This window comes from Takifugu flavidus, chromosome 4, assembly GCF_003711565.1.
Source record: "Takifugu flavidus isolate HTHZ2018 chromosome 4, ASM371156v2, whole genome shotgun sequence".
In the NCBI taxonomy this organism is placed as follows: domain Eukaryota; kingdom Metazoa; phylum Chordata; class Actinopteri; order Tetraodontiformes; family Tetraodontidae; genus Takifugu; species Takifugu flavidus.
Window position 1 is genome coordinate 13,823,059 of NC_079523.1, and position 26,304 is coordinate 13,849,362.

At 45.2% G+C, this 26,304-nt stretch overlaps 2 protein-coding genes, 1 long non-coding RNA gene and 1 pseudogene across 19 annotated transcripts in view; 1 reads left to right on the top strand and 3 right to left on the bottom strand.

The window, feature by feature from the left end:
• Positions 1-1,094: 1,094 nt before the first annotated feature.
• The window catches only part of LOC130523718 (NACHT, LRR and PYD domains-containing protein 12-like), an 88,548-nt gene continuing 63,338 nt past the window's right edge, over positions 1,095-26,304 (bottom strand). For 12 of the 17 annotated variants that reach the window (XM_057029199.1, XM_057029200.1, XM_057029198.1 and 9 more), the window contains one exon: positions 25,187-26,034. In XM_057029199.1, the coding sequence (XP_056885179.1) occupies positions 25,812-26,034 (223 nt within the window). In that variant the 3' untranslated portion in view covers positions 25,187-25,811. Of the gene's footprint in view, positions 1,380-1,585; positions 1,760-3,581; positions 3,755-4,056; positions 4,231-6,217; positions 7,222-7,327; positions 7,695-7,771; positions 7,876-8,720; positions 8,889-25,186; positions 26,035-26,304 lie in introns of those variants that run through there. The other 5 variants (XR_008949982.1, XM_057029197.1, XM_057029206.1 and 2 more) reach the window with 5 other exon arrangements.
• On the bottom strand, positions 16,076-17,530 carry LOC130523726 (uncharacterized). Its single transcript, XM_057029224.1, has 2 exons — positions 17,371-17,530; positions 16,076-17,168 (listed from the first exon to the last, which is right to left on the bottom strand). The coding sequence occupies exon 2, from the start codon at positions 17,146-17,148 to the stop codon at positions 16,156-16,158; it is 993 nt and encodes a 330-aa protein (XP_056885204.1). The 5' UTR covers positions 17,149-17,168; positions 17,371-17,530; the 3' UTR covers positions 16,076-16,155.
• LOC130523736 (uncharacterized) lies at positions 18,716-19,908 on the bottom strand. The gene is made up of 3 exons (XR_008949987.1): positions 19,840-19,908; positions 19,103-19,746; positions 18,716-19,003 (listed from the first exon to the last, which is right to left on the bottom strand). It is a non-coding gene; the product is annotated as an uncharacterized LOC130523736 (long non-coding RNA).
• Positions 22,167-22,275, top strand: LOC130525104 (5S ribosomal RNA; annotated as a pseudogene).

Consider the following 26,304-nt stretch of genomic DNA (forward strand, 5'->3'; position numbering starts at 1 on the left):
TTAGATTGCAATAAATCCTATAACATTGACCAGACTGACTAAAGTCAAATGACCTGCGGTTCCCACCGATAGCCATCATTCTGATGGGTTTTTGCTGGCTGCAGCTGAAATATTCCAATGCTCCATGTCACAGAGACAGTAAATACTAAACCCTAAAGATTCTGAAGGCATGATGTAAAATAGTAACGTATAATACAGACATTTGAAGAGACAATTAAGAGAATGTTTCCATGCTTCTAAGAGTGGCCGAGGAGCCATTTAGAACTTTATAAAGAAGCATTGTGTGATACCAGGAACTAATTTAACTTCAAGGCGAAGCTGCTTCTGCTTTGTCGACCATCGACTGATCTCCTGAAAGTCCACCAGCGCTTTTTCAAAACTGAATTTTTCATCTATGGAGGGAGTAGACGGCAGATGTTTCCACAGATGCTCTTCACCAGTGGTCAGTGAGTGATGCAGCAGCTGAGCGGGAGTTGACTGGCTTCAACCAGCTACTGTCTCAATGTCTCCAGCCCATAGTGTGGATTCTCTACGAGATCAGACAGCAGCTTCACTCCTGAATCCTGCAGCTGGTTGTAACTCAGGTCCAGTTCTCTGAGATGGGAGGGATTGGACCTCAGCGCCGAGGCCAGAGAGTCACAGCTGATCTCTGATAACTGAGCTGCAGTCCTTAATCTAAATAAAGAAGGGAAACTTTTATAAGGTTATAAGTGAAACCAGTATTAATCTGAAAGGTTAATCAAAGACATGATCTGTAAATATTTAATTTAGTTACAGGTAAAAAAATGATAGTAATATGTAATTACCACAATTCCAACCTCTCAGGTTTGCACTGTTCCAAAGGAGAATATATATTGTTCTGGCCCTCACTCTTCCCAGGTTCTCCCACCTCTTTCCCTCCCATCTCATCATGGAGATCCATCTCACCTGTGGCTCATCTTTAAAGGCACAACCTGTCTCAGATGACTTCCTGTCTCCCTCACCATCTCCCTCCTCGTTGGCTGTGTCTACCAGGCACCCTCACCTAGTTTTGTCTAATTTTGGTGACCATCTGTCGGCTTTTTCATTGTCCTTAAATCAATTTATCATGAATAAGTGGTCCCCGTGTGGCCCTCCCTCCTGAAGGAACTGGGCACAACACACACACTCAGAAAGTGTGAGGACCCTCGGATGGAATAATGGACATTTTTGAGAATGGTGTTTACCTCAGAGTTTCCAGTCGGCAGTTTGGAAAGTGGAGAAAACCACAGAGCAGCTTCACTCCTGAATCCTGCAGCTGGTTGTAACTCAGGTCCAGTTCTCTGAGATGGGAGGGATTGGACCTCAGCGCCGAGGCCAGAGAGCCACAGCTGATCTCTGATAAGCTGCAGAAGTCTAATCTGAAAAATGCAGGATGAGGTTAAAGGGTGCAGGTCTGCATGTTATCTGCATCAGTACTAAACCTACATTAGTTCTTAGTTGGGTCAGACCTGAATTCACGATATTACAAGGAATGTTTTTAATGTGGTGCATCACAGCAGTGTTGAGAACAGCCTCACTTCACCATCTTAGCAGCTGGTATATAGGTAGAAAAATGAAGACTGACCTGAGCCTCTCCAGTTTACAGTTTGGACTCTCCAGTCCAGAACAGAGCCGCTTCACTCCTGGATCCTGCAACGGGTTGTAGCTCAGGTCCAGAACCCTCAGATGGGAGAGGTTGGACTTCAGAGCTGAGGCCACAGAATCACAGCTTGTCTCTGATAAACTGCAGCGACTTAGGCTAAAATAACAATTATTTTGAGAGAAGACAAATAAAAATCAACATGTACCAGAGCAAAACACAGCTTACAAGCAACAAACCTCTGGTCCTGCACTGGCTTATCTGCCGTATGTTCCTATTTTTGGTTCTTTCAGGGCGGTTGGACAAGATCTACACCGTATGTAAAGTGTGTGTAGGTCAAAATACCTTCCAAGTTTGTGAGACCACATTTCTCAATAGCTCAACTCTTGTCAGGAGTTGGGACAAAGCGACCCACTCCTGATAGCTTGTGGGCGATGCTGCAGCGACCCTGCAATCCCTACACTCTCTGGTGAAACCAAATCAAAGGTTTTAGACACTGCTGGATGCTGGAAGGGTGGCTATAGTCTGGACGCATCGTTCCCTGACTGCACATTTCTCCAACAATGATTGGCAGCTGCTGTCACTTGTTCTCCAGATGAGAGAAGGAAAGAGAGCCCCCCCACAGTGTGTTGATTGCCCCACTGCAAGCTCAATGCTGCCAGAAAACATTGCAGGAGCATCAATTCCCCTCAGGGCATCAACAAGGACCTCAGGAAAAGGTGCAGCTGCCACCTACTAGAGACAAGCACACTGAGCTGAGATTCAAAGCCCTCTCCTCCCAAGAGAAGAGCTTGTTTGTTGGAGGCTCTTCTGGGCGATACCTGGTGCCACAGCTCCAGCTCAGCCCGTCTCTGGAGCTGAGGTGGAGCTTAGCAAGTTTCATGGTTCTCCACCACTTCCTCTCGCTGAGGACCTTCTCAGCTGGTGGTTTCTGCTCCACCTTCCAAGTTGAGCAGGTGATACTTCTGCATTCCTGCCACCAGTGTCTCTGCAGAAAGACTCTTCTCTACTGTTTTATATTAGATTGTAGAAAATTAGGATTTTTGGTTGATCTCTTAGATGTTGTTGACTAAGAGCAGGTTTTTCTTTAATAACAGAAAGATTCGATGAGAAGAGCAAATGTATTATTTTATGAGCTACTTCCACTACTATTATATACACATACTTCCATATTGTCTTAGATTGCAAGCTGCATTTATTGCATCGTTCATAGAAAGTCATATTTGTGAGGAGAAAAACTCAAATAAGGTCATTTTCTTTAATGACCATTACAACAGAAGGAGGCGATGAACAAACAGATTTATATAAAAATGTGTGAAAACTTATGGATGGAAACCTTTTTAAAATGGTTGCATTGTGTAGAATCGGTGGAGAATCAACTTGTTGACTTCTGATTTGGACTCCAATGGAAGTGAGGTGCAACAATTGTGGATGCTGAAAGCTTCAGATCTTCATGAAGGTTTCTGTGGTTGGACTGACCTGCTGCCCCTTTAAGAGGGAGGCAGGTTTGGGCTTCTGGCTGGAATGAAGCCACCTAAGATGAGAATGACTGCAGGCTTTCGGTACCAAGGTTTAACAGGGTGCTCACTTCACACTTGGGCTTTTCTCTTTTGGGATGGCTTTTCTCAGGAGAGAAGGGGCATGGCACACTGCAGCAGCTTTCTTTTGGGGTTTTCTAGTTTTCCTTCTGATCTTTAAAAGACAGGAAGAACCATTTTTGATTGGTCTGAATGTTTGGGCGGTTTTGTGGCCAGCCTAAAATAAAACAAGACAAATCTACAACTGATACTTCCTTTCTAGTCATTGATGACCATCCTCACATGGGACAGATTTGCACAACAAAATTTAATACTGCAAATCTGTCCTGTGTGGTCTTTTTTCTGAGAACTGTAACACTACGTTTATAACAAAGATCAAACATGGAAACATTTATTGTCTAACTAGTTACACCTGGGAAAGTACTGGATCATCTCTGACTGACCTGAGAGTCTCCAGCTCACAGAGAGGATCCTGGAGAAAACCACAGAGCCGCTTCACTCCTGGATCCTGCAGCCAGTTCTGACCCAGGTCCAGAACCCTCAGATGGGAGGGATGGACCTCAGCGCCGAGGCCAGAGAGTCACAGCTGATCTCTGATAAACTGCAGCCACTCAGTCTGGATAAGGAATCATGGCAAGAATGATCTCTTATTGGAGGAAAAGTCATATTACACTTGCTCAAAATCATTATTTCATTTTATTTCATTATTTAATCAGGGCCCTTGGAGTCAGGAGAGCTCTGGCCCCCCACTGATAAACTGGGATATTACAGCAAAAACATCGTTAAAATGTATCTCTGAAATTGACTTTCAATGGCTCATTTAAATTCATACTACACTTCTCTTCTCCAAAAGTCAATGGAGTTTATCTTGAGCCTTTCGTTGTTTAGTTGTTATGTCGAAGATAAAAGGAAGCTGACCTGAGAGTCTCCAGCTGACAGTTTAGACTCTCCAGTCCAGAACAGAGCAGCTTCACTCCTGGATCCTTCAGCTGGTTCTGACTCAGCTCCAGAACCCTCAGATGGGAGGGATTGGACCTCAGCGCCGAGGCCAGAGAGCCACAGCTGATCTCTGATAAACTGCAGCACCACAGCCTGGAAAAGGAATAAATGGGGCAAATAAAAACACATTTCTAAATCTGAAAATGAAGAGAAAAGCAGAAAATGTAAAGAAATTTAGAAAAGACCAAGAGAGCCTCCTGACCTGAGCGTCTCCAGTCTGCAGTTTGGATGCATCATTGCAGAAGACAGTAACATTACTGCATCATCTGTCAGGCTTTTGTTCTCTCTTAAGCTCAGCTCCCGTAGATGAGAAGGTTTGACGTCATTGCTGAGGCCACAACTTCCCAATGACTCTTTGAAAGAAAACTACCAGACAGTCTGTTGTGTATGAAACAAAAATAGTGAGTCAAACTTTGGGATTTCTCATCAACTTATCTGAGAATCTACCTCAACACAAATGTAGCTCATTTCCTGGAAAAGCTAAATTCAACACCGTAGAGCAACAGTTTGAACGACCATCGGATCTGAAATGCAACTGAATTATTCTCAACATTTGTCTTATTTTAGAACAGCTCATAATTACTCAATATTTAAAATGATTGTAGCAAATGGTTTAAAGAAACGTGCATCTTTTTATCTGTCTATCGGCTCTTTGGATATTTTGCATTTCATCCAATTTGTACGATGGTGCGTCAAGTCTTAATTCAGCGATCCGATCGATGACATCAGAGTCTCTGGTTGCATCGATTGCCCTCAGCTTCTGTTCTATCTGCCTGTTTCCTTCAAATCATTTTCACTGCACCTTTTGTTGCTAGTGATGAAGTTGCCACCTAACGGGTGTGGAAAGGCTCAAACAACTTTGTGGGTCACATAAAGGCTCCAAACGGAACCGCCACAAAGACCTAAAACACCCATTTAAACCAACGAGGCCGGCTGTTTTTACGTTGAACAAATGAAGCAAAATAGTCACGTGTCATTAGTTAAAATGTGTTTTTCTGTTGTTTGAATACGATGTATACAAACAAACAAAAGTTATTTAATGACATGACAGTAATTTCATGATAGTCAGTTAACTTGTGGCTCCTATTATTCCTGCCTTATGTTGGTTTGTCTGGATTGACCTTTGAACTTATATCCAGCCAGTGTTGAACATTTCTGGATGAATTGTTGTTTTTTTTAATTTATGGACGCTGCAATGGAAATAAAGAATTGAAGGAATGACCACTGGAGGGGGTATTGCTACCTGACATGATCCACTCGCTTGATTTAAACGCCGATGTCCGGCCCCAAAAATCTTTACTTACACGGCCTTCCTGCAGTTCCTCACAGCTGGAATCAGGCGACGTCGTCCCTCCACTGAGGTGTTGTACTGCAGCAGGTTCAGCTCATCCAGAACCTCCTCTGACATCTGCAGCAGGTAGGCCAGAGCTGAACAGTGGATCTCTGACAGTTTCCTCTCTGATTTCTTCTCTGACTTCAGGAACTCTTGGATCTCCTGATGGACTGACTGATCCTTCATCTCCATCAGACAGTGGAAGATGTTGATGCTTCTGTCTGGGGAGATTCCATCACTGTTCTCCTCCTTCAGGTTGTTGAGGACCTTCTGGATGGTTTTTGGGTGGCTGTTCCTCTGATCCAACAGTCCACCCAAGATCCTCTGATTGGACTCCAGAGAGAGACCATGAAGGAAGCGAACAAACAAGTCCAGGTGGCCATTTTCACTTTTGAGAGATTTCATTAGTGCTCTCCTGAGGAAGTCATCAAGAGATTTGACTGGTTCAGAATATTTTAGGAACTGATTTATAACCACTGTGTCTTTCCTGGTGTAACGGTGGAACATGTAGACGGCAGCCAGAAACTCCTGAATGCTCAGATGAACAAAGCAGTAGACTGATTTCTGGAAGATCACACTCTCTCTCTTGAAGATCTCTGTACAAACTCCTGAGTACACCGACACCTCGGAGACGTCCAGTCCACATCGCTCCAGGTCTTCTGAGTAGAACATGATGTTTCCTTTCTCCAGATGTTCAAACGCCAGCCGACCCAACTTCAGAAGGAGTTTTTATCAGCCTTAGTCAGTTCCTCTGGTCTCTGCTTTCCTCCATACTTCTGCTTCTTCCTCTTTATCTGAACCATCAGGAAGTGTGAGTAGAGGTCAGTCAGGGTTTGGGGCAGCTCTCCTCTCTGGTCTCTGGTCATCATGTCCTCCAGAACTATAGCAGTGATCCAGCAGAAAACTGGGATCAGACACATGATGTGGAGGCTCCTGGAGGCCTTGATGTGTGAGATGATTCTCTTGGACAGATCTTCATCACTGAACCTCCTCCTGAAGTACTCCTCCTTCTGGGAGTCAGTGAAGCCTCGTACTTCTGTGATCCTGTCAACACACGAGGGAGGAATCTGATAGGCTGCTGCAGGTCTGGAGGTGATCCAGATGAGAGCTGAGGGAAGCAGGTTCCCCTGGATGAGGTTCACCAGGAGCACGCCAACGACGATACTTGTGTGACATCAGAGATGACCTGATGCTTGTTGAAACCCAGTGAAAATCTGCTTTCATCCAGGCCATCAAAGATGAACAGAAGTTTCCAGACAGTCAGATCTTCTGCTCTGATCTTCTGTAATGTTGGATGGAAAACATGAAGCAGTGAGAGAAGACTGTGCTGCTCATCTCTGATCAAGTTCAGCTCCCTCATGAGAGCGGAAGCACCAGACTGATGTCTTGGTTCTCCAAACCTTCTGCCCAGTCCAGACTGAACTTCTGCACTGAGAAGGTTTTTCCAACGCCGGCGACACCGTTGGTCAGAACCACTCTGATGTGTCTCTGTTGCTCAGATAAGACTTTGAAGATGTCCTGGCACTTGATTGGAGTGTCCTGGATGTTCTTCTTGGAGGTTCTCTCAAGCTGTCTCACCTCATGTTGTGTGTCCACCTCCTCACTTTGTCCCTCAGTGATGTAGAGCTCAGTGTAGATCTTGTTCAGCAGGGTTCCACTTCCTGCTTCATGAGTTCCTTCAGTCACATGTTCACATCTTCTCTTCAGACTCATCTTATGACCTTCTATCACCTCCTGCAGTTCACCACCCTCTAAAACAAACAATCTTTTAAATCCTTTTACAATTGTCATCTACAGCAGTAACACAGATGTCCTCAACTGGAAAATATTCTGTCATGTTTGAATGATAGAAGCAACAGTCGGTAATGACCCATCTCACTGTCAGTTTGAAATGTTATGTCTTCTTATGTACACCTATTCTTTTATTTCATTGGGTTTCAATGTAATTTAGTCTATAACAACCATTTCCATGTCTTCCAAGAGTTTGCTTGGACTAAACAGCTGGTAAAAGCTGGTTGATATTTAGAAAAACACATCAAACCTTCTCCAAACACATCATACTCAGCAGACCCATTGTCCTGTAAAGGTCACCTGCCTTCAACTCTTTAACACTTTCCAGAACTAAATGACTAAATGTTGCTAAATACTGTCTAAGCATTTAGGAAGGTCTTCAGAGGGTCCAGGGGTTCCAGTGGAACCAAACAAGTGCTCTCTGGATCTTCTCCTGCACATTGTAAATACACAAGTTGTTCCTTTATTCCGACCCAAAAGTATCTTATTAATACAAATGTACGAGCTTACGTGAGACGCTGTTGTTCAGGTCGGCGGTCTGCAGTTCAGTTCTCCGTTTCTTTTCACCCTCGGGACAGGAGGAATCTCCAATGGAAGCAGACCGTTTCTGACACCTGTCAAAAATGGGAATAGTGGTTATACATGTCTACTGGGCGTTAGCAACGCCTAAGAAAGGCTGCTTTCACTTCTACTTTCAGTTTGCTCTGACAGCTGAAGACTGAATGAACACTGAGCAAAAAATATAAAGTTATTTACGTTCTAACAAGCTCATTTAGTTGGAGAAAAGTGTATTTGATTTAAGTGTTTAGTGGCTTTTCCTCATTGTGAATTTATGTTAAAAATGAAAGTGCCAAATCAGGAATATAAACTCATAGAATAGAACAAAAGTTCTCCATTTATGCTCCAAATACAGTAGTCTGGTCTCTGAAACTGATCATTAAATAGCACAGAGGTCACGCGTATTCAAAAGCTTATTTCAACCATTTAGAAATGACTGATATTGTTGTCTATGGGTTTATTAGAACCAGGAGCCTTAAAAATAGACTTTTTAATGAATTTTCATGACATGTGGTGGAACAGTGTGGCAGAACAAGCTGCACAGACCTGCCGTGTCTTACCCATCCGTATCTAAATGGAGAGCTGGAGCACTCTGCAACGATGGATATTGTTGGGAAACTTTAAAATATATGCCTAGGAATTTTTGTGAGATGATGTTAACCCATGTAGGAGAAATGACCAGTTAAAAACAGAAGCAATTTTCAGTTTTAAAAGATTTACCACACTAAAATTAACATGGGAGTTAATGGGAGCGAACGCCTGACATGTCGGTGCACCGTTTCATTTTAAGGACCTGATGAATTTCATTTATCACGATAGTAGAGGCTAATACCCACAAAATGATGTTTTGTATGGTTGTGAAATGTTCGAAGGCAGAGTTATGTGGTTCAGAAAACCTTACTTTAAAGGTGAGCCTTGAGGTCCAATACCAAAGTTTATAGGGTCGACTTTGGAGTGGTCACTCTTCATGGACACACAGCTGGGCACTACGGACTCTGCTCTCTCTTCCTCTTCCATCACACATTCGCTCATTTTTAAATGTGAGTCTAAATGGTTAAGCAGGAACAGTCTGCTGACACAGAAAAGAAGATTAAAGAACATGATTCTCAGCATGAAGACAAGCAGAGGTCTGTCCAATGACGTATTGTCGGCTCATTCACATCAAAATCTATTAAATGATGTCACCCTGTACATCATACAGGCCACATATATATTGGAAAAAGTTTTTGGACATCTTAAAAGTTTACACCATGTTAAACATAAAATAGTTGTGGAAAAAATGTTTCTCCTGGGTGTTTCACAAAGTGTGGTGGCATTAGACGGATGCACACATATACAAATGAAATCATTTTTTATCTGGTTATGGTTTACAAGAAAACCTAAATTCTTTCAAGATGTCAGTTCTCAACATTAAATTCAACAAATAAGATGAGAATGCATTCAAAACTAAACAGAAATACGTCATCACATCATCAAAGTGGGTCAAATGCAGCATCATCTTCTGTCATCTCAGACAAGATTCCAAGAAGAGGATCTTCATTTTCAACAACGCACCTTGACATCTCATCATGGCTCGTCTGTCAGATTACAAGCAGCTTTTGATCAGGCGCATCATGTTTCTCACCAACACATGATGGTGCTGGAAAAAACATTTGTACCCTGACCTAGAGGTCAAAACTCTGCATGGCGTGCACAGCTACTAGTTGCAGCTGGTGGTTGTGGCGGAGGAGATCCCAAACATATCTAGCAAGCTTGTTTTGGAGCAGAGCTTGTCCACCACCTCTGACCCCACTCATCACAGAAGTCCCACCATATCCATGGCCAGGTGTGTTGGCAGCATTGGAGCCAGCCTCAGGAAAAAGGTGTGTCAATATCTCAGAAGTGATGCATCAAGTTGACATGACCCAACAGAAGTCAAGCAACCCAACATGCTGAATAGAATAGATGACACACAGCAAAGGGCAAAAAACACCCAATTCTGCTCAGACTAATCTTATCTGACCACATGTACAGGACCAAAAATATGAAAACACGATGGGTTTAGTTTTCCTTTCGTTTTCTTGACTGCTTTATTCAAAACAGAACACATTTCATAAATCCATAATAACAAATTCATATTCCACAAAGAACCAGTTGTTAAAACAATAAAATGGAATGCCTTGATCTCTCCCTCTTTACATACTCTCCTTTTTTAAATAAAGGATTGATTGTCCCCCTGGTGGACGGACAAAGAGAGGAGGCTAAAACTGTCGCGTTTGTGTCCCTCTTTCCGTGGATTTTTCCACTAACTGCAAATAATATTGTCGCCTTATTGTGAGTATTAAAATGTGCTTCCTCAACCTCTAAAATGTTGGCTCAGGGTTAGCGGAAAACGCAGTTAGAGGAAACACGCTACAAAGTTTGATCATCCGTCACAACATTCCCGTCGACCAGCCGCAATGTGCGTCCGAAACACGCGCACGCTCATCGCGCACACGCAGCTTATGAAGCCGCATCTCGCAGCGGAACATTGATTCGAGACGACAGCAGTGAAAGAACCAAATGCTACCTGAATATTAGAGGTTTTCCATCAGGGCTCGGTCAGTCCAGATGGAGCCCGAAGTTGAGAACTTTCACTTCTTCTTCCTCTACACGTCCCGTGTTTGTGGTTGGATCGCGTCATATCCAGCACAAGCGCCTCTCTTCAGAACAATTTGGTCCACGTTTTAACTGAAATACTGGGAAACAACTGGAGTTCGTCTGACAGATGTTCGTTTTTGGGTGCGGAATCAAACTGGGTCAACTTTTTGATCTATAGGATCCCCTCTGGTTCAAAGTGTCCCTATAGGATATTGACAGTACTGACCTTTTGGGGGCTGCACACACCTCTTAATGGTGACGGCACCAACGGAGCTGATCCAGTTGTCATCAGCTGGCCAGTCTGACTCCAGCTCATTAGGGGAAATTTGCTGATCTGGAGGAGAAGCTTTCAAAACTTGACGGGCTGGGGGGAAAGGACTGTAATTTTGGAATCAGCGTGCCAATTTTATTTTTAATCAGAATAATTTAGAATAATTTCAACAGGATATTTTCAAATTGTTCCCCAGTGTAACTTCACCTGAAATTGTGGACTCCAGAATATCACCATTAAATCCATTTAATCACTTAATAGCTGTGGAATTTGAGCCATGAGAAAAATATCTCTCCATCATGATTTCCAGAATTTTTCATCAATATCTGAGATTCTTCGAAAGCTTCGCTGGTGTTGGGTTTTTATTGCTTCTGCTTCATTTTCAGGCGCAGTTCTTTTATTTTCAAATCAAATCAAATCATCTTTATTTGTAATGTCTGTTGTAGTCAAACTTGGTGCTATGCAGAATCCCAGGGCCTGATCCCTAACAATCAACAGGAAACTCTCCCCTTTAACAGGAAGAAACCTTGAGCAGGACCAGGCTCATATGGGGGGGGGGCTCCTGCTGATGGGGGGGTGGGTAGGGAGAGAGGAGGAGAAGGGGGAGGACAGGTAGAGGAGAGACAAGGCAGACATCATTCAGTTCATTTTAAAACCCACTACATTATATATTCTGAATAGCTGGTGCTGGTAATCCGAAGGATAAAACTATTCTGTAAAAATGTATATTTAGCTTTGTGAAATTGTGTCGTATAGGTCAAATAAGAAAAAAAGATCAACTGGTGAACCAGTGCAATTTATTTTTAACGTGTTAATCTCCACAAAGAAAGAAAAACCACAAACAACAAGTTAATAGTGGTCCAGTAATGCGCTCTAGTCATACACCAGTACAGTTAACAATAACTCATGTTTTCCACCTGCTTTTCCATCTTCAGTGGGAATAATCCAGTGCGTTCTGGGCTTGAACAAAGGTATTAAAGAGCTGGCTGAATGTCTGAGGTGACTGAAGGACACACTTGGGCTTTTCTCAATAGAGAAGGGGCACGGCACAGTGCAGCAGGTTCTCATCTTTAAATTTACAGTATTCATGGGAGTTTTATTTGGTCATTTTGCTTCTTTTTATTTCCTATTTCCCACATTTATTATTTGTTTTTATTAGATTGCAATAAATCCTATAACATTGAACAGACTGACTAATTGAAGAGACAATTAAGAGAATGTTTTCATGCTTCTAAGAGTGGCCGAGGAGCCATTTAGAACTTTATAAAGATGCATTGTGTGATACCAGGAACTAATTTAACTTCAAGGGAAGCTGCTTCTGCTTTGTCGACCATCGACTGATCTCCTGAAAGTCCACCAGCGCTTTTTAAAAACTGAATTTTTCATCTATGGAGGGAGTAGACGGCAGATGTTTCCACAGATGCTCTTCACCAGTGGTCAGTGAGTGATGCAGCAGATGAGCGGGAGTTGACTGGCCTCAACCAGCTACCGTCTCAATGTCTCCAGCCCATAGTGTGGATTCTCTACGACAGGGGTGGGGAACCTCCGGCCTCCGGGCCGTATACGGCCTACGAGACCATTTCTACCGGCCCGCAACGCAATAAGATTTTTAGATTTTATATGTGCACTTATACAGTGGGACCGTTCGCTAAACTCCGCGAGCTGCGAGTAGCAGCGGTAGCGTATTTTTGCCTTTCGTATCCTGAAATTTCTTTCGTAACAAGATGAAATATTTTCCCGTTTTCTGAGATAAAACAGACGGTTATGTTATGTCCGAGTCAAGGTCAGGGTCAGTGAACACAGCATGTGATGTACGTAGTGGGCTGGACTGATTGACACGGACGAATAATGCCTCGCGAAACACGCTAAACTCGACGAGTTGAAAGGACAGATGAGTTTGGATAAAATTAACGCTCTTCGCCGGAGTTTGGAGGCTCAACAAGCAGCTTTCACACGACCATGTACCGAATATTACGCGTGCAAGTTTTGTGGTGAGTGAATTAATAGCCACGAAGCTGAAACCTCACGCCGAAGGAGAGTTCGTGAACGCGCCTCGTAGCCGCCGCTGAGGCGCTCGCGCCGGACAAATAAAATTGTTTCAAAGCGTGAATTTGTTTTCGTGAATAACTACTGAACTAAGACATATATTGTTATGATTCCAGTGGCTAACGGTATGTTTTTATGGTCAAGGAATCTAAATATGTAGTCAAAGTATATGTGGGACTAATATTTATGGTGGAAATCACAATATGCCAGGAATTGTTGCGCTTGGCGGAGGTCTGTGCTCTCCGAGTGCTTTCTAGTTGTTGTTATTATTATTGTCTATCTTTCTTCATTTATTTTCTTGATTATCTTGTTGTATTGCAGTTTTTGTGAGTAGAGGCCTCGAACAGGCCCTTACGGGTCTCTTGCCTCAACTCTGCACCTCTTTTTTTATTGTTTTGTATGATCATGAAAACATATTTTACTTGTCATTTTATTCTATTGTTTTGGTGATTTTATGTGCATGTGTGCTAAATAAATAATTCAAACTCAAATGCAGCGATCATGAGACTTAGTAACACAGTGGTTATAGACTTTTTTTTGTCTTTTTTTGCATCCCTACGTATGTTTTCATAATAGTATGGCCCTCGGAGGACTTTATAAAAATTGAAATGGCCCTCGATATGAAAAAGGTTCCCCACCCCTGCTCTAAAGTCAGGCATCCTAAAGGTGGATGTTTTCTGAGGCCTGGAGGCTTTAAAGTGGCGCTTTTACCCACTTGTCCTCGTTCTTTGGAAACTTGATCCAAAAACTTTTCTGGAGCTTCATGTTCTGCTTTTTTGAAGGAATGAAATGGTTTCATCAGCGCTGCCGGGGGCTGAGCAGGCTTCATGAATCTGAAGCTCTGAGATCCTTTAAAGATCTCCTGGAATCAGCAGATGGGGGTTTGATCAAAAACTGTAAGAATCAGTCAAGCTATCAAATCTTGACTCAGTCCAAGCGTGAACCAGTCCATCCAGAGCTGATTATGGCTCAGCCAGGAGGAAAGCACGGCCTGGGGGGGTTCATATGGAGCAGGCACACTCTGGCTCTATTGCTACTGAAAACAGCCCTTCAGCACAGCAGCCTGGAATACAGTTCTGGAGAACACCTGTTCCCAACAGAACCTGTTTAAAACGGGACCAGTAAAGATGCCCGGCGTGACCACGACCACGGGGAGAGGGGGGGGGCAGAGACAGGCGGTAACGCCGCTGCCCACCGATTCACCTGGAAACAACAAAAACCCCAGCAGCTTGGACCCAATACGGCAGCGTGTTCCTCAGAAACGCTCCTCAAACTCTCCCCACAGCTTCATTGCTAAACAGGATTTGGGTTTTTTTGTCCGTGCTAAATGGAAAGTGTTTGTCCTTTGGTGGTCCAACAGGACCACGATTTGGATGGATGGATGATTTGATGTTATTGAGAAGAAAAACAGCTGAAAATGGAAGCGGCGATGTTTCAGAGCACCAGAGTTCAGAAAGAGTTTCTAATCAAACACCGCCTGTTTGGAATGATGAATGGATGAATTTTTATCTAAGTTAGACTAATTTTAACATCCTTTATGCCAGTTCCATAGAGCACACACACACACACTAGCAAAGATGATATCCAAACAGCCAAATAAATGGGTGTCAAAAGAAATCATTTAAAGCTCATATGTCAGAGTCAAGGTCGAGGGTTTTCTATGGCCCCCGGGATGATATTGATTTATTATTAGAACCGGCCCGCAGGCCGCAGATGTTTTACACAGGCCAATACTACATTTCCCACAATGCAACGGTGACAGTCTGAGCGGGAGGTGGCTTCATTTCATTATTTATCAGTAGTCATTAGCATAACAGCAAAAGTTAACTTTCAGATACCCATAAAATGGCAAAATGGAAGGTGGACACGGAGAACCGGGGGTTCAAACAAGGTGGGAGTGGGAGCACATGTTCACGGAGGCAGCTGGGAAACCTGGGTGTCTTCTGTGTGGAGGGGCATTCTGGGGTCAGAGAGTCCCTCAGCAGCATAAGTCTGATGCACCTTCCTTGAGCAGTAGAAGTAGCGAACAGGACCCTGCTGATAGAAAAAGTGGATGGAAGATCCACCCGTCCCATACGGAGACTTGGGCTGTCCACAGGCCAGACAGGGTTTCCTCTGTCTCATCTTCTGCTCTGGTCGCTGCTGCTGCTGCTCCATCTCTAGAATTCTCTGCACAATTTTCTCAATGGAATCCTGCGTCAGAGGCGTGGGCAGGGCGGCTGTGGGAGGAGTGACAACAGCCGTCTCCATGGTGACTACAGGAACGCTGGTTGTTTTGCTCCCCTCTGTCAAGGAGTACCACAGCTGTTGAGTCTCCAGGAGCTTCTCTGGGCTGGTGTTCAGAGAAGAACTGGTGTTCACCAGCTTTGCCAGATGCTTCACATAGCGGGATATGTGAAACCTGGTTGTGGGGCGGAGCAAGCTGTTCGGATCGGCCGCAGACCGATGGACCATGTCTGCGTAGTCTGGATCCACAAGCCTCAGGATGTCCTTGTCCCCATGATGATACTGCAGCAAACTATCAATAGCGTCTTTCATGGGAAGAGTCCAGCGTGTGTGGTCCAAGACAAACACTCCACCACCAGTCTTCATGGGTCCAGTGCGGGCGCTCCTCGGCGAGGACTTCAGCGGCAGGGGCAAAGCTCCAAGGACGTCTGGAACACAAACAAAGCAATAATGCATCCTTAGTAACTCATATTATCGCCATATGGGCTATTGAGAAAACACATTAATATCCATCCCTTAATAACAGAAAGTAATATACACTGCATTTTGTGTTTGTCCCAGTCCAGAGGGAGCGGAGGGCAGCCCGGTTCTCTGGACTCCAGCCCAAACCTTTCTCCAGTGTCTCTGTCAGAGAGGCGGAACGCAGGGCACTTGTCTTGTCCCGTCACTGCCATGGAAGCAGAGTTCAACTCCCACATTGAGGCAGGGTCAAAGACAGCAGGGAGGACGGCGCCGGGCTTCTTCATGTCTACCGGTCGCTGAAAGTTCCACCGCACAACGCCGGTCATGGCCTGGGCCTGGAACAGTTCAGGGGAGACCTGCGTACCCGTGACCCACTGGGCCTGCTGGAAATGGTAGCCCTCCTGCTGAGATGTACCACGGACAGGGATCCAGACGGGGACTTTGGCACCTTCGCCCGCTACGTGGTTTAGCTGAAGGGTCCCTCCGTCCCTGTCCATTATCCCCTCAGACAGTTCTGGGTCACTGAGGCAACCACGGAGGATGTGAACCCTCTGAACGCGCCACGTCTTCAGCATGGATAGGTTAGGGTTAGCATGGAGCATTTTTCAGTTTGAATGACGGCAAACAAAGAAGATGGCTGATCTCACCTGTCCATCCAGTGGTAGCCGGCCTTTTCCACCCCAGCGTGGCTGTACCTCTGGGCCATTCCTTGCTACATCGGATGCAGGGACCTTTCTGTCTCAGCCTGAACCATCACCCAGGACACAATGAGCCAGTTCTCATTCATCACTGCGAAACTGGACATGGCTCCAGATGCCAGTGTCACCTTCCTCGCCATCTTCCTCGTGTGGTCCCACCTGAAAACCTGCCCCAACGTGCCCTGGAGGAGCTTGGTCAGAGACGGCTGTTGACGCTTGAACTCATCCAGCAGGCAGTCAGTCAGGTAGAATCCGGACACAGACACCCCACCCCAACCTTCTTGGTCCTCGTATGGCCCGAAAGCACGTGGCCGATCTTCCATCCTCACGTACTGGCCGATGGTTCTCTGTCCGTACGCCCCAGCCTCGGCCTCCCTGACGTTCTGTACGGCGTGCAGATATGCCAGGTGAGCTCGTTCATACTTGAGGTGCATGAGCTCATTCACCTGGTTCGCCATATCGGTCGGTGACTTGCCAGAACGCCGCAGTTCATCCATTACCGACTTGCACGCAGCCTTCTTGTGAGTCAGGAATGCAGGCAAAAGGTTAGTAAAGCGCACGGGCAGCTTCTCCACCCATGGAGGGTTGTCAGCGGACCAGTTCCTGCGACAGGCCTTGCAGCAGAGTCGCGAGGAAAAGATCAAATACTGGCCACGGACGCTGACGATCACTGGAGGTCTGCCCACGCCTGCAGAGACCACCTGAGGACGAGGACAGCTATGGAGGCACGGCAGGATGTCATTGTTCCTCAACCTGACCATGATGTGGCTCTCTGGCTTCCAAATGAAAAATGGATGGAGCTGAAAAAAGTTGGGGGACGGGAGCTCAGCCACCATGTCCAGTAGCTCCGGCTGAGGAGGAAGACGCCAAAGAGAAATTGCGTTCCCAGGGTTATGCACTGGTCGGGACCCAGGCCACAACCCAAGTTGTTGAAGCTCCGTCCTCATCCACAGCTTTTGATGTTGTGAGCAGATCCACTTGCTCATGTCGTGGTCAGGGACAGGCATGGGAACAGGAGCTATGGGAACTAGGATAAAGTAAAGAAGACAGTTGAACAACATAAAGTTATCATTACTGAAGAGACAATTCCAGTGCCCCCGCCCTCTCACATCATATAAACACACGATACAAGGAAAAAACACGCGCCTCGGACACTTGGTTTCATTCCAGAGCTCACACGTCAGATTTTTTCCATGTCAGTGACAAAGAATCGTGTCAATTTGAATCACCCCGGGACACTTTATTATTGTTCAACACCCCACGGAATGGGGGAAATTTCCATGGTTTAACATCCCACTCTTTTGGTCTTGGGTAGAGTCCGTCAAAGGAGGCACTCTGCCGTCAGAGGTCTGTGCCGTGCAAGAGTCAGGTCCTGAAAACAAGTGCAGACTTGCTATTAAGAAATTACAGTCACTTCACCTGATGACAACAAGGAAAGAACAGTCAGCTGTACATTACAGAGACATCAGGTTGTTCATCAGCCCTAAATAAAAGAAAAGGAAACATACCTGAAGTTGAGTGGGGCTCCTCTACCTTTGTGAGACCCTCTGTCTCTGTCACCTGAAGAATATAGCCAGAGTCCGCCCGTTTCTCTCTCAGGCCAGCACGGAGGTGCTGATACACGCTTTTATCTCCTGTCGTTTAGATTATTGTAATGCCCTGCTCTCTGGTCTTCCCAAAAAGAGCATCTCTAACTTACAATTATTACAAAACTCAGCTGCACGAGTGCTGACGAGGACCAGAGGGCGGGAGCACATCACACCGGTTTTAGAATCGCTGCATTGGCTACCCGTGCGTTTCAGGATCGATTTGAAGGTTCTTTTATTCGTTTTTAAATGTCTTAATGATCTTGGCCCGACTTATTTATCTGACCTGCTTCTATTCTATCAACCCTCGCGGACTCTGAGGTCCTCCGGCACCGGCCTTTTAACCATTCCACATGTAAGCTCTAAAACGCACGGGGAAGCGGCCTTCAGTTATTCTGGTCCCCGACTGTGGAACAGCCTGCCGGAGAACCTCAGGGCCGCAGAGACTGCTGAGATTTTTAAAAAGAGGCTCAAGACACACCTTTTTAATCAAGCCTTTAATTGATTTTCTGATTATTTTAAATTTATTTTATGTCTTATCCTTATTTTACTTGACACTTTTACTGTTTTACTCCCTCAGTTCTTAGTCTCTCAGTTTTTAGTCTTTACACCTTTTATCCCATTTGCTGTTTTAGTCTGTTGTAGTCTTAGTACTGTTTTACTACTCCAATTCTTAGTTCCTCAGCTTTTAGCTTTTATACCTTTTATCCCATTTACTGTTTCAGTCCTTCGGTTTTTAGCTCCAGTGTCTCCTCATGGTGTTTCCTCATGGGGGCCTGCCAGGCTGGGAGATGTTTCCGGTCTACCGCTGGGGATGCTGTCCCATTGTCGACCCTGGACTGGGTGGTTAGGGGGCTCTGTGCTTTGGTGTGGAGCCTCCGGACTGTCCGGGTCGGGGTGGTCTTTGTGGCGGTACCACCTGTGGTCGCGGACCGTGACCTCCCTCGGCCTGGTGGGCCTCCAAAGGTGGCGTTTCCTTCGCCTCAGGTCTCGGTGCCCAGCCATGTCTCAGCTTGCCTCAGCTTGTTTATGTCTGTGGGTGTGTGTGTAAGTGTGTTGTATGCATGTGTGTGCTTTTCTTTACGCATGTCTGTCCTTTTCTTAATTCTGTTGTTCTCTTTGCTGTTTTTATCCTTTGTGAGGCACTTTGTGCTACCTAGCGTATGAAAAGTGCCATATAAATAAAGATTGATTTGATTTGATTTGACCAGGAAGGCCAGCTGTGGGGGGAGGGGCACAGGTCTCTTCCTCTTCACACCTGGTGAAGCTGGAACAGCTGCAGGTACGGTCATTTTCAAAAATGAAATGACTTTATTTAAGGCAGCTGCAGTTAGCAGAACACTTGATTGGATGAACAGAATTACAATGTTTTTACCATCAACTAGTGATGCCTGTAGCTCAGCGGTATCTCCAGGTGGGGCTTTGGAGCGTGTGGCAGATGGAACTAAAAAGACAACATTAGTTTAGTCAGTTCAGATTCAATGAGTTGTGAAGACGCCGTTATTAGTAGAAATTCAAGCAGCCTTATCGTTACTCCTCCTGCTTTTTAGAATTTTACATCATTAAAATGAAAACAATATAATGGTCTCATTCACACCAATTGAAATGACAATGTTAATCAGCGCTCTCGAGGCCGAGCAGGAGGAGCATTGGGACTCGGTCAACAAACATGCATTCGCGTGTTCGTACCCCGTGCATCCAAACTGTTTTTCAACGAAGCAGCAAAGAGAACAAAAACAAACACTTACCCTCCTCCTCATAGTCAATATCAGTTCATCATTGCACGGATCAATTCATAGTCCTCACGACGGTTATTATCACACCAACATATGAAGAGTAATATTAAAGGAACTCGGCCGGAACATCAAGAACACAAAAATAATAAGATAAGTTTCAGATTTGGAGAGGAATTCTTCATGGAAAGGAACGGAACTCCAGCTCTGAAACCTATTTTTCAGAAACCTGTCTTTGCTCCTGGTGGCACTCTCGGCAGGGCGGCTGCTGCTACTGGCATAGCATCTGCACACAGATGAAAAGAAAAACAACAGAAATCAGATACGGCATGGACTTTGTTTGTCTGACATGAAATAAATGTGGTCACGGTGTATTTACAGCTCTGGACTTGCAGATCAGAGTTATGGATGCTCAGCATCTCCCTTTCCATCTCCACGTCCTCCTCCACGGCTGTGTTAAAGACAAAAATACCAGCTACAGGTTATTAGTAGAAAAGAAAAAAAAACCTTTTCCCAAAGTTGAACTTGTCACATGAAGGAATGAGCATACCCAGGGGTCAGCTGGGGCCTTCATGGGATGCTCAGCAGGTGTGGAAGATGTGGTGGGCTGCTGCCTCTTCAGGGTTCTGCTGCAACCTGGACATTCGTGTACCTGGAACGCAGCGCCTGCCTGTGACAAAATCAGCATAGCCATCACCTCTGCTGTCCCAGATCTCCTTCCACCTGCTCTTGGCTCAGGCACCAAATCCAACCAGCTGGTCGTCTTCAGATGAGGCAGTCACTCCATCCCCTCTTCCGGCCTCATAAGTGAGGAGAGCCTGGATTTCTTGGAAACTGAGGGCATAACTCACAAATGACTGGAGGCTGTCCTTACTGTGGCTGTCAGCCATACAGAGACCTGCTGCCTCCTCGCTCTGCACGTTCTTGATCAGATACACGGTGGATCCTACGTCATTCTGCAAAAGCCATCAGAATGACTTCCCTTTATATTTACCAAACTGCAGGACATACTCTCCCAGCATATATAAGTCTTATTTTATTTTATTTATCTGATTCTAGTGTGGTGTTGATGTCTAGTGTTATGTTGAATGTCGCAGCGGCACACCATGACAAATTCCTAGTTTGTGTAATACTGTGTATTACATGAACAATGGCAATAAACCTTCTTCTGATTCTGATTCTGATTCTTCTGAGCACCTCCATCTTATCTGAGGATCCCCCCCTCTTTGCCGGATGACGGCCAAAGCGTTCTGCCGTACGAGGTCCTCCCTCATGGCCGCAGACTTGTCCTGAGGAGTGGAACTCACCCGTTTGGCTTCATCAGATGGCTCCTGGAGGAGAAACCCAAGAGGCCCCTTGCGGAACACGACCCGAAGTTTCCCAGGGAAAAAGGCAAATTGCTTCTGCATGTTGAGCTGACATAAAGGAAAAATGTCTATTAATTTTCTCATTTTTATTAGACACTGACAAAACAGTTCCACCCATTTTTCAAATCACACCTGATAAATGTGATCAAAGGAATCTTAGGCCAGTAAAAGATAAAGTGTGGTACCATGTGTAAAGCTCTGTGTGTGTGTGTGTGTGTGTGTGTGTGTGTGTGTGTGGTGTGTGTGTGTGTGCGCGCGTGTGTTTGTGAGTGTGCGCACACATGCAATTATCATGTAGGTGTGAAAGTGTAAGATCAAGGTTGTTGGGGTGTCGATTCAGGAGTTCAGAAGGTCAGTACCTGGTGTGGCTAGTGAGGAAAAGACTGGAAAGTGATGGTGTGTGTGTGTGTGTAGGTGTGTGTTTGTGTGTGTCTGTGTGTGTGTGTGAGAGAGAACATGTTGGGGGGGGGGGGGGGCAGGAGGACAGTATCCCCTCTCAAAGACATTGGAAACAAAAACACACATTTGATGTAATAAAATGTAATACCACCACTACTAATATTACTACTAATAATAATTATAGTAATAATAATAATAATACCGAGATTTCAGTGCCACGACAAGTAAATCGGTTACTTGAATATAAAATATGAACAAGTTCATTCATCACTATCGTGTAATTTAATTTATGAAAAACTAGCTTGACAAGATATGAGTATATTGTAGCATGACAAATACAGTACATTATAATTTAGGGCCAATTATAACACGTTCCTTGCTAATTTAGGACAAAATTGACCACAGCCTATGCACAATTACGAAAAGTTTCCTCATTAATTTAGTAGGAAATCAAGCCCAAACTTACCTTCAGCGAAGTTTACCAAAGAATGAACCAAGAATGGCCGATCCTCCGGAGAGGAGCCGCTCTTCATAGAAACGGCAGAACAGCGCCACGGGATGATAGCGGCCGGAAATATATTGCGTCCGTAGTGGTTTAGCACTACCATTGAAAATGAATGGGAAACGGTTTAGGGCCGTTTAGCTCCCGGCCATGGCACATTGCTTTTAAGTTGATTTCATTTATCGGAGTTGAATCTTGTTTGATTTTTTTGAAGGCGTTTCACCTCTCATCCAAGAGCCGTTCTAGGCAGATTTGATGATATGACGCTCATAGGCTATATAGCCTTTTCTTTTTGGGGGGAATGGATTGGAGGCTGCTCCAACATTGACGTTTGGACTGTGACAAAGCAAAATGGACAACCTCCACCTGAATAAGTGTTTCAAGAAAATAAGTTTGAGTGTATTAACTTCAAAAGGCCATTTTCTTGCACCTGCTCTTGCTTACGGCCATACCACCCTGAGAACGCCCGATCTTGGAAGCTAAGCAGGGTCGGGCCTGGTTAGTACTTGGATGGGAGACCGCCTGGGAATACCAGGTGCTGTAAGCTTTTTGCACTCCTCCACTTTACGTCCATCAGTAACTCACCTGTACCTGGACATTCTTCACACATTCATGTTTAAATGGTGTTTAAACACTTGTAATGGTTTTAAACACTCATCAAAGTCAGTGTTTTCAGATTCTGTGATTTCACACTGGACAGAATCTGAATGAGTTACATCTACAAATCCTCTTTACTTAAACAGAAGTTTCTACATCCAAAACACTCCTGATTAACTCAAATAAAAGCCGAACAAACTCAGTACCAACATGAGATAAAAAAGATGCAAACAGACATATTGCTCAGTGCTTTTTAATAGAAGAAATCAGAATTATGAGCATCAATTATGCAGATGTGTTTAAAGAAAAACACTGGAACAATCAAACATGGGAACAGAACCTGGATTTAAAAAAACAAACTAAGGGAAAAAAAAAGAGCTGCAAAAATATCCATAGCGCTCTGTTCACAGCCATGCATATCTCAGCTTAATTGGATGGCGAGTCCCAGCTGGTTGGGGCTCTTGTTCTGGGTAGGGTGGGCTAAGGTCTGGGTAGGGTGGGCTAAGGTCTGGGTAGGGTGGGCTAAGGTCTGGGTAGGGGGGGCTAAGGTCTGGGTAGGGTGGGCTAAGGTCTGGGTAGGGTGGGCTAAGGTCTGGTAGGGGGGGCTAAGGTCTGGGTAGGGTGGGCTAAGGTCTGGGTAGGGTGGGCTAAGGTCTGGGTAGGGGGGGCTAAGGTCCGGGGATGGGGCACGCTTACTGGGTGGCATCCGACAGACCTGTGCATATGTCAGTTTGGGGCCGACCTGAAAAGTCAGAGCACAAGGATTTAGTTTCCAACATGAGCATCGCTGCAACAGCTCTGGTAAAACCAGATTAATATTGGCTGACAATTCTGTGACCTCACGGACCCTGAATAACCCAGCTTGCTGGCTTTGAGAAGACTCTGTTCACGCAGTTCAGGACGATTCAAATAAAACAAGGTTGCGTCTGACAGTGAGTGTTTCTGACATTATTAGTAAATGTACCTTGTTCTCAGTTGCAGGTACGGTTGCTACGGAAGCATTCACCGCAGAAAGAGAAGGGAAGTTGGCCTCCCCGATCTCAGGAAGAGGTGACGGCTTCCTCTCTGCGTCCTATAAAGCAGCACTGGGTCTTGGGCTGTAGTCGGCCGCTCACAGCGGGAGCCCCGTCTGTAGTCGGCCGCTCCTAGAGGGAGCCCCGTCTGTAGTGGGCCGCTCACAGCGGGAGCCCCGTCTGTAGTGGGCCGCTCACAGAGGGAGCCCCGTCTGTAGTGGGCCGCTCACAGCGGGAGCCCCGTCTGTAGCAGGAGCGGCCCACTACAGACGGGGCTCCCGCTGTGAGCGGCCCACTACAGACGGGGCTCCCGCTGTGAGCGGCCCACTACAGACGGGGCTCCCTCTGTGAGCGGCCCACTACAGACGGGGCTCCAGCTGTGAGCGGCCCACTACAGACGGGGCTCCCGCTGTGAGCGGCCCACTACAGACGGGGCTCCCGCTGTGAGCGGCCACTACAGACGAGGCTCCCGCTGTGAGCGGCCGACTACAGACGGGGCTCCCGCTGTGAGCGGCCCACTACAGACGAGGCTCCCGCTGTGGGCGGCCCACTACAGACGGGGCTCCCGCTGTGAGCGGCCCACTACAGACGGGGCTCCTGCTGTCTGTAGGCCTCATGTGCCAGAGTGATGGGCTTTGAGCACGTGATGACTCCTGTGGTGAAGATCAGAAACAGCATCCGCTCCAGAGCCAAACAGCTCAGAACATTCAAGGTTCTGTTGGAGGAGCTGCTAACTGAATATGGTGACCTGCTGCTACACACAGAAATCCGATGGCTCAGCCATTAATTTTGCTGCTGCTACTGTTGTGCTTTATTTCTGCTGGCTTCTTTAATGGGATGTAAACCAGCCTGACATAATACCAGTTGAGTACTTTATTTTATGTTGCCAAAGGTTTAAAAACAGCCTGACAGAATAAGAAATTGTGAAAATTTAGAGGATGAATTATACCTGGTGGGATCTGATCTTGAATGGCAAATTTTAGAGTATTTTATAGGGAAGTGAAATAATGTTTGGACCTCTTATCAGGCAAAGAGAAAGTTGTTAAGAACTGCTCTAAAAACACCACCTCAGGGGGACTATATCCAAATCTCTCCGTTTACTGATGGGACGTTGAAACGTCAATACGCGGATTCATACATTTAGAACTGGACGTTGCACCAGAACTGGAAGCGCGGACTGATACATTTTTAACAGCGGTCCTGCTTCAGCCCTCCGGGGTTTAATAACAAAATACGAAAAATACGAAAATTTTAGTTTTGGAAACATTGTTGTCGGTTGCCGGCTTTTGTAAAATTGCTAAATACACGCTAGCATGCCTGTTTTAAGCTATCGTAGCGGTATGTTTTACCATGCCCGCGCCCTATAATCCGGAGCGCCTGATGTATGTGTTAAATACAGAAACAGCACCCGTAACTGAGGCTGCACCTTTTAATATGGTTCGCCCTTTGGTCGCGAACATACGGTATATAGAACATAGGGCACGTTTGGGCGTGATATCACTCCGCGTCTGCGCAACGACCACAACCTCCTATCTTTAGTATTGCTGCGCCAACTGGTGGTCTTTTGGGTTGAGGATAACGGTGATCTATATGTAGCTATATGTAGCTATAGCATCATTGGCCTCCACTCCAGCCACTCCTGGTAGTTCCTCAAAAACACTGAGTTTCTAGTGGATGCACAATCTGTGGAAGCCAACACAGAAATATCTGAAGAGCCAAAGTTCTTGCAACAAAAATATAGTCCCCAATTAGGTGTTTTGTTATCACGCGACCCCGTCCCCATTATCTTAAGAGAATATAAAAGAATGAGTGGAGACAGAAGAGAGAATGAGACGTTTTTGGTGCGTGTCGCTCTTGATTTAGTGTTTATTTTTGCAGTAAACTTAAAGGAGGCCTTTTCACTTTATGTTTGATTCCATTTAAGCTGATATTCCATTCTTGACATCTTTAAATTTACAGTATTCATGGGAGATTATTTGGTCATTTTGCTTCTTTTTATTTCCTATTTCCCACATTTATTCATAGTTTTTATTAGATTGCAATAAATCCTATAACATTTAACAGACTGACTAAAGTCAAATGACCTGCGGTTCCCACCGATAGCCGTCATTCTGATGGGTTTTGCTGGCTGCAGCTGAAATATTCCAATGCTCCATGTCACAGAGACAGTAAATACTAAACCCTAAAGATTCTGAAGGCATGATGTGAAATAGTAACGTATAATACAGACATTTGAAAAGACAATTAAGAGAATGTTTCCATGCTTCTAAGAGTGGCTGAGGAGCCATTTAGAACTTTATAAAGATGCATTGTGTGATACCAGGAACTAATTTAACTTCAAGGCGAAGCTGCTTCTGCTTTGTCGACCATCGACTGATCTCCTGAAAGTCCACCAGCGCTTTTTAAAAACTGAATTTTTCATCTATGGAGGGAGTAGACGGCAGATGTTTCCACAGATGCTCTTCACCAGTGGTCAGTGAGTGATGCAGCAGATGAGCGGGAGTGGAATGGCTTCAACCTGACTCAATGTCTCCAGCCCATAGTGTGGATTCTCTACGAGATCAGACAGCAGCTTCACTCCTGAATCCTGCAGCTGGTTCTGACTCAGGTCCAGTTCTCTGAGATGGGAGGGATTGGACCTCAGCGCCGAGGCCAGAGAGCCACAGCTGATCTCTGATATCCTGCAGCTCCTTAATCTAAATAAAGAAGGGAAACTTTTATAAGGTTATAAGTGAAACCAGTATTCATCTGAAAGGTTAATCAAGGACATGATCTGTAAATATTTAATTTAGTTACAGGTTAAAAATGATAGTAATATGTAATTACCACAATTCCAACCTCTCAGGTTTGCACTGTTCCAAAGGAGAATATATATTGTTCTGGCCCTCACTCTTCCCAGGTTCTCCCACCTCTTTCCCTCCCATCTCATCATGGAGATCCATCTCACCTGTGGCTCATCTTTAAAG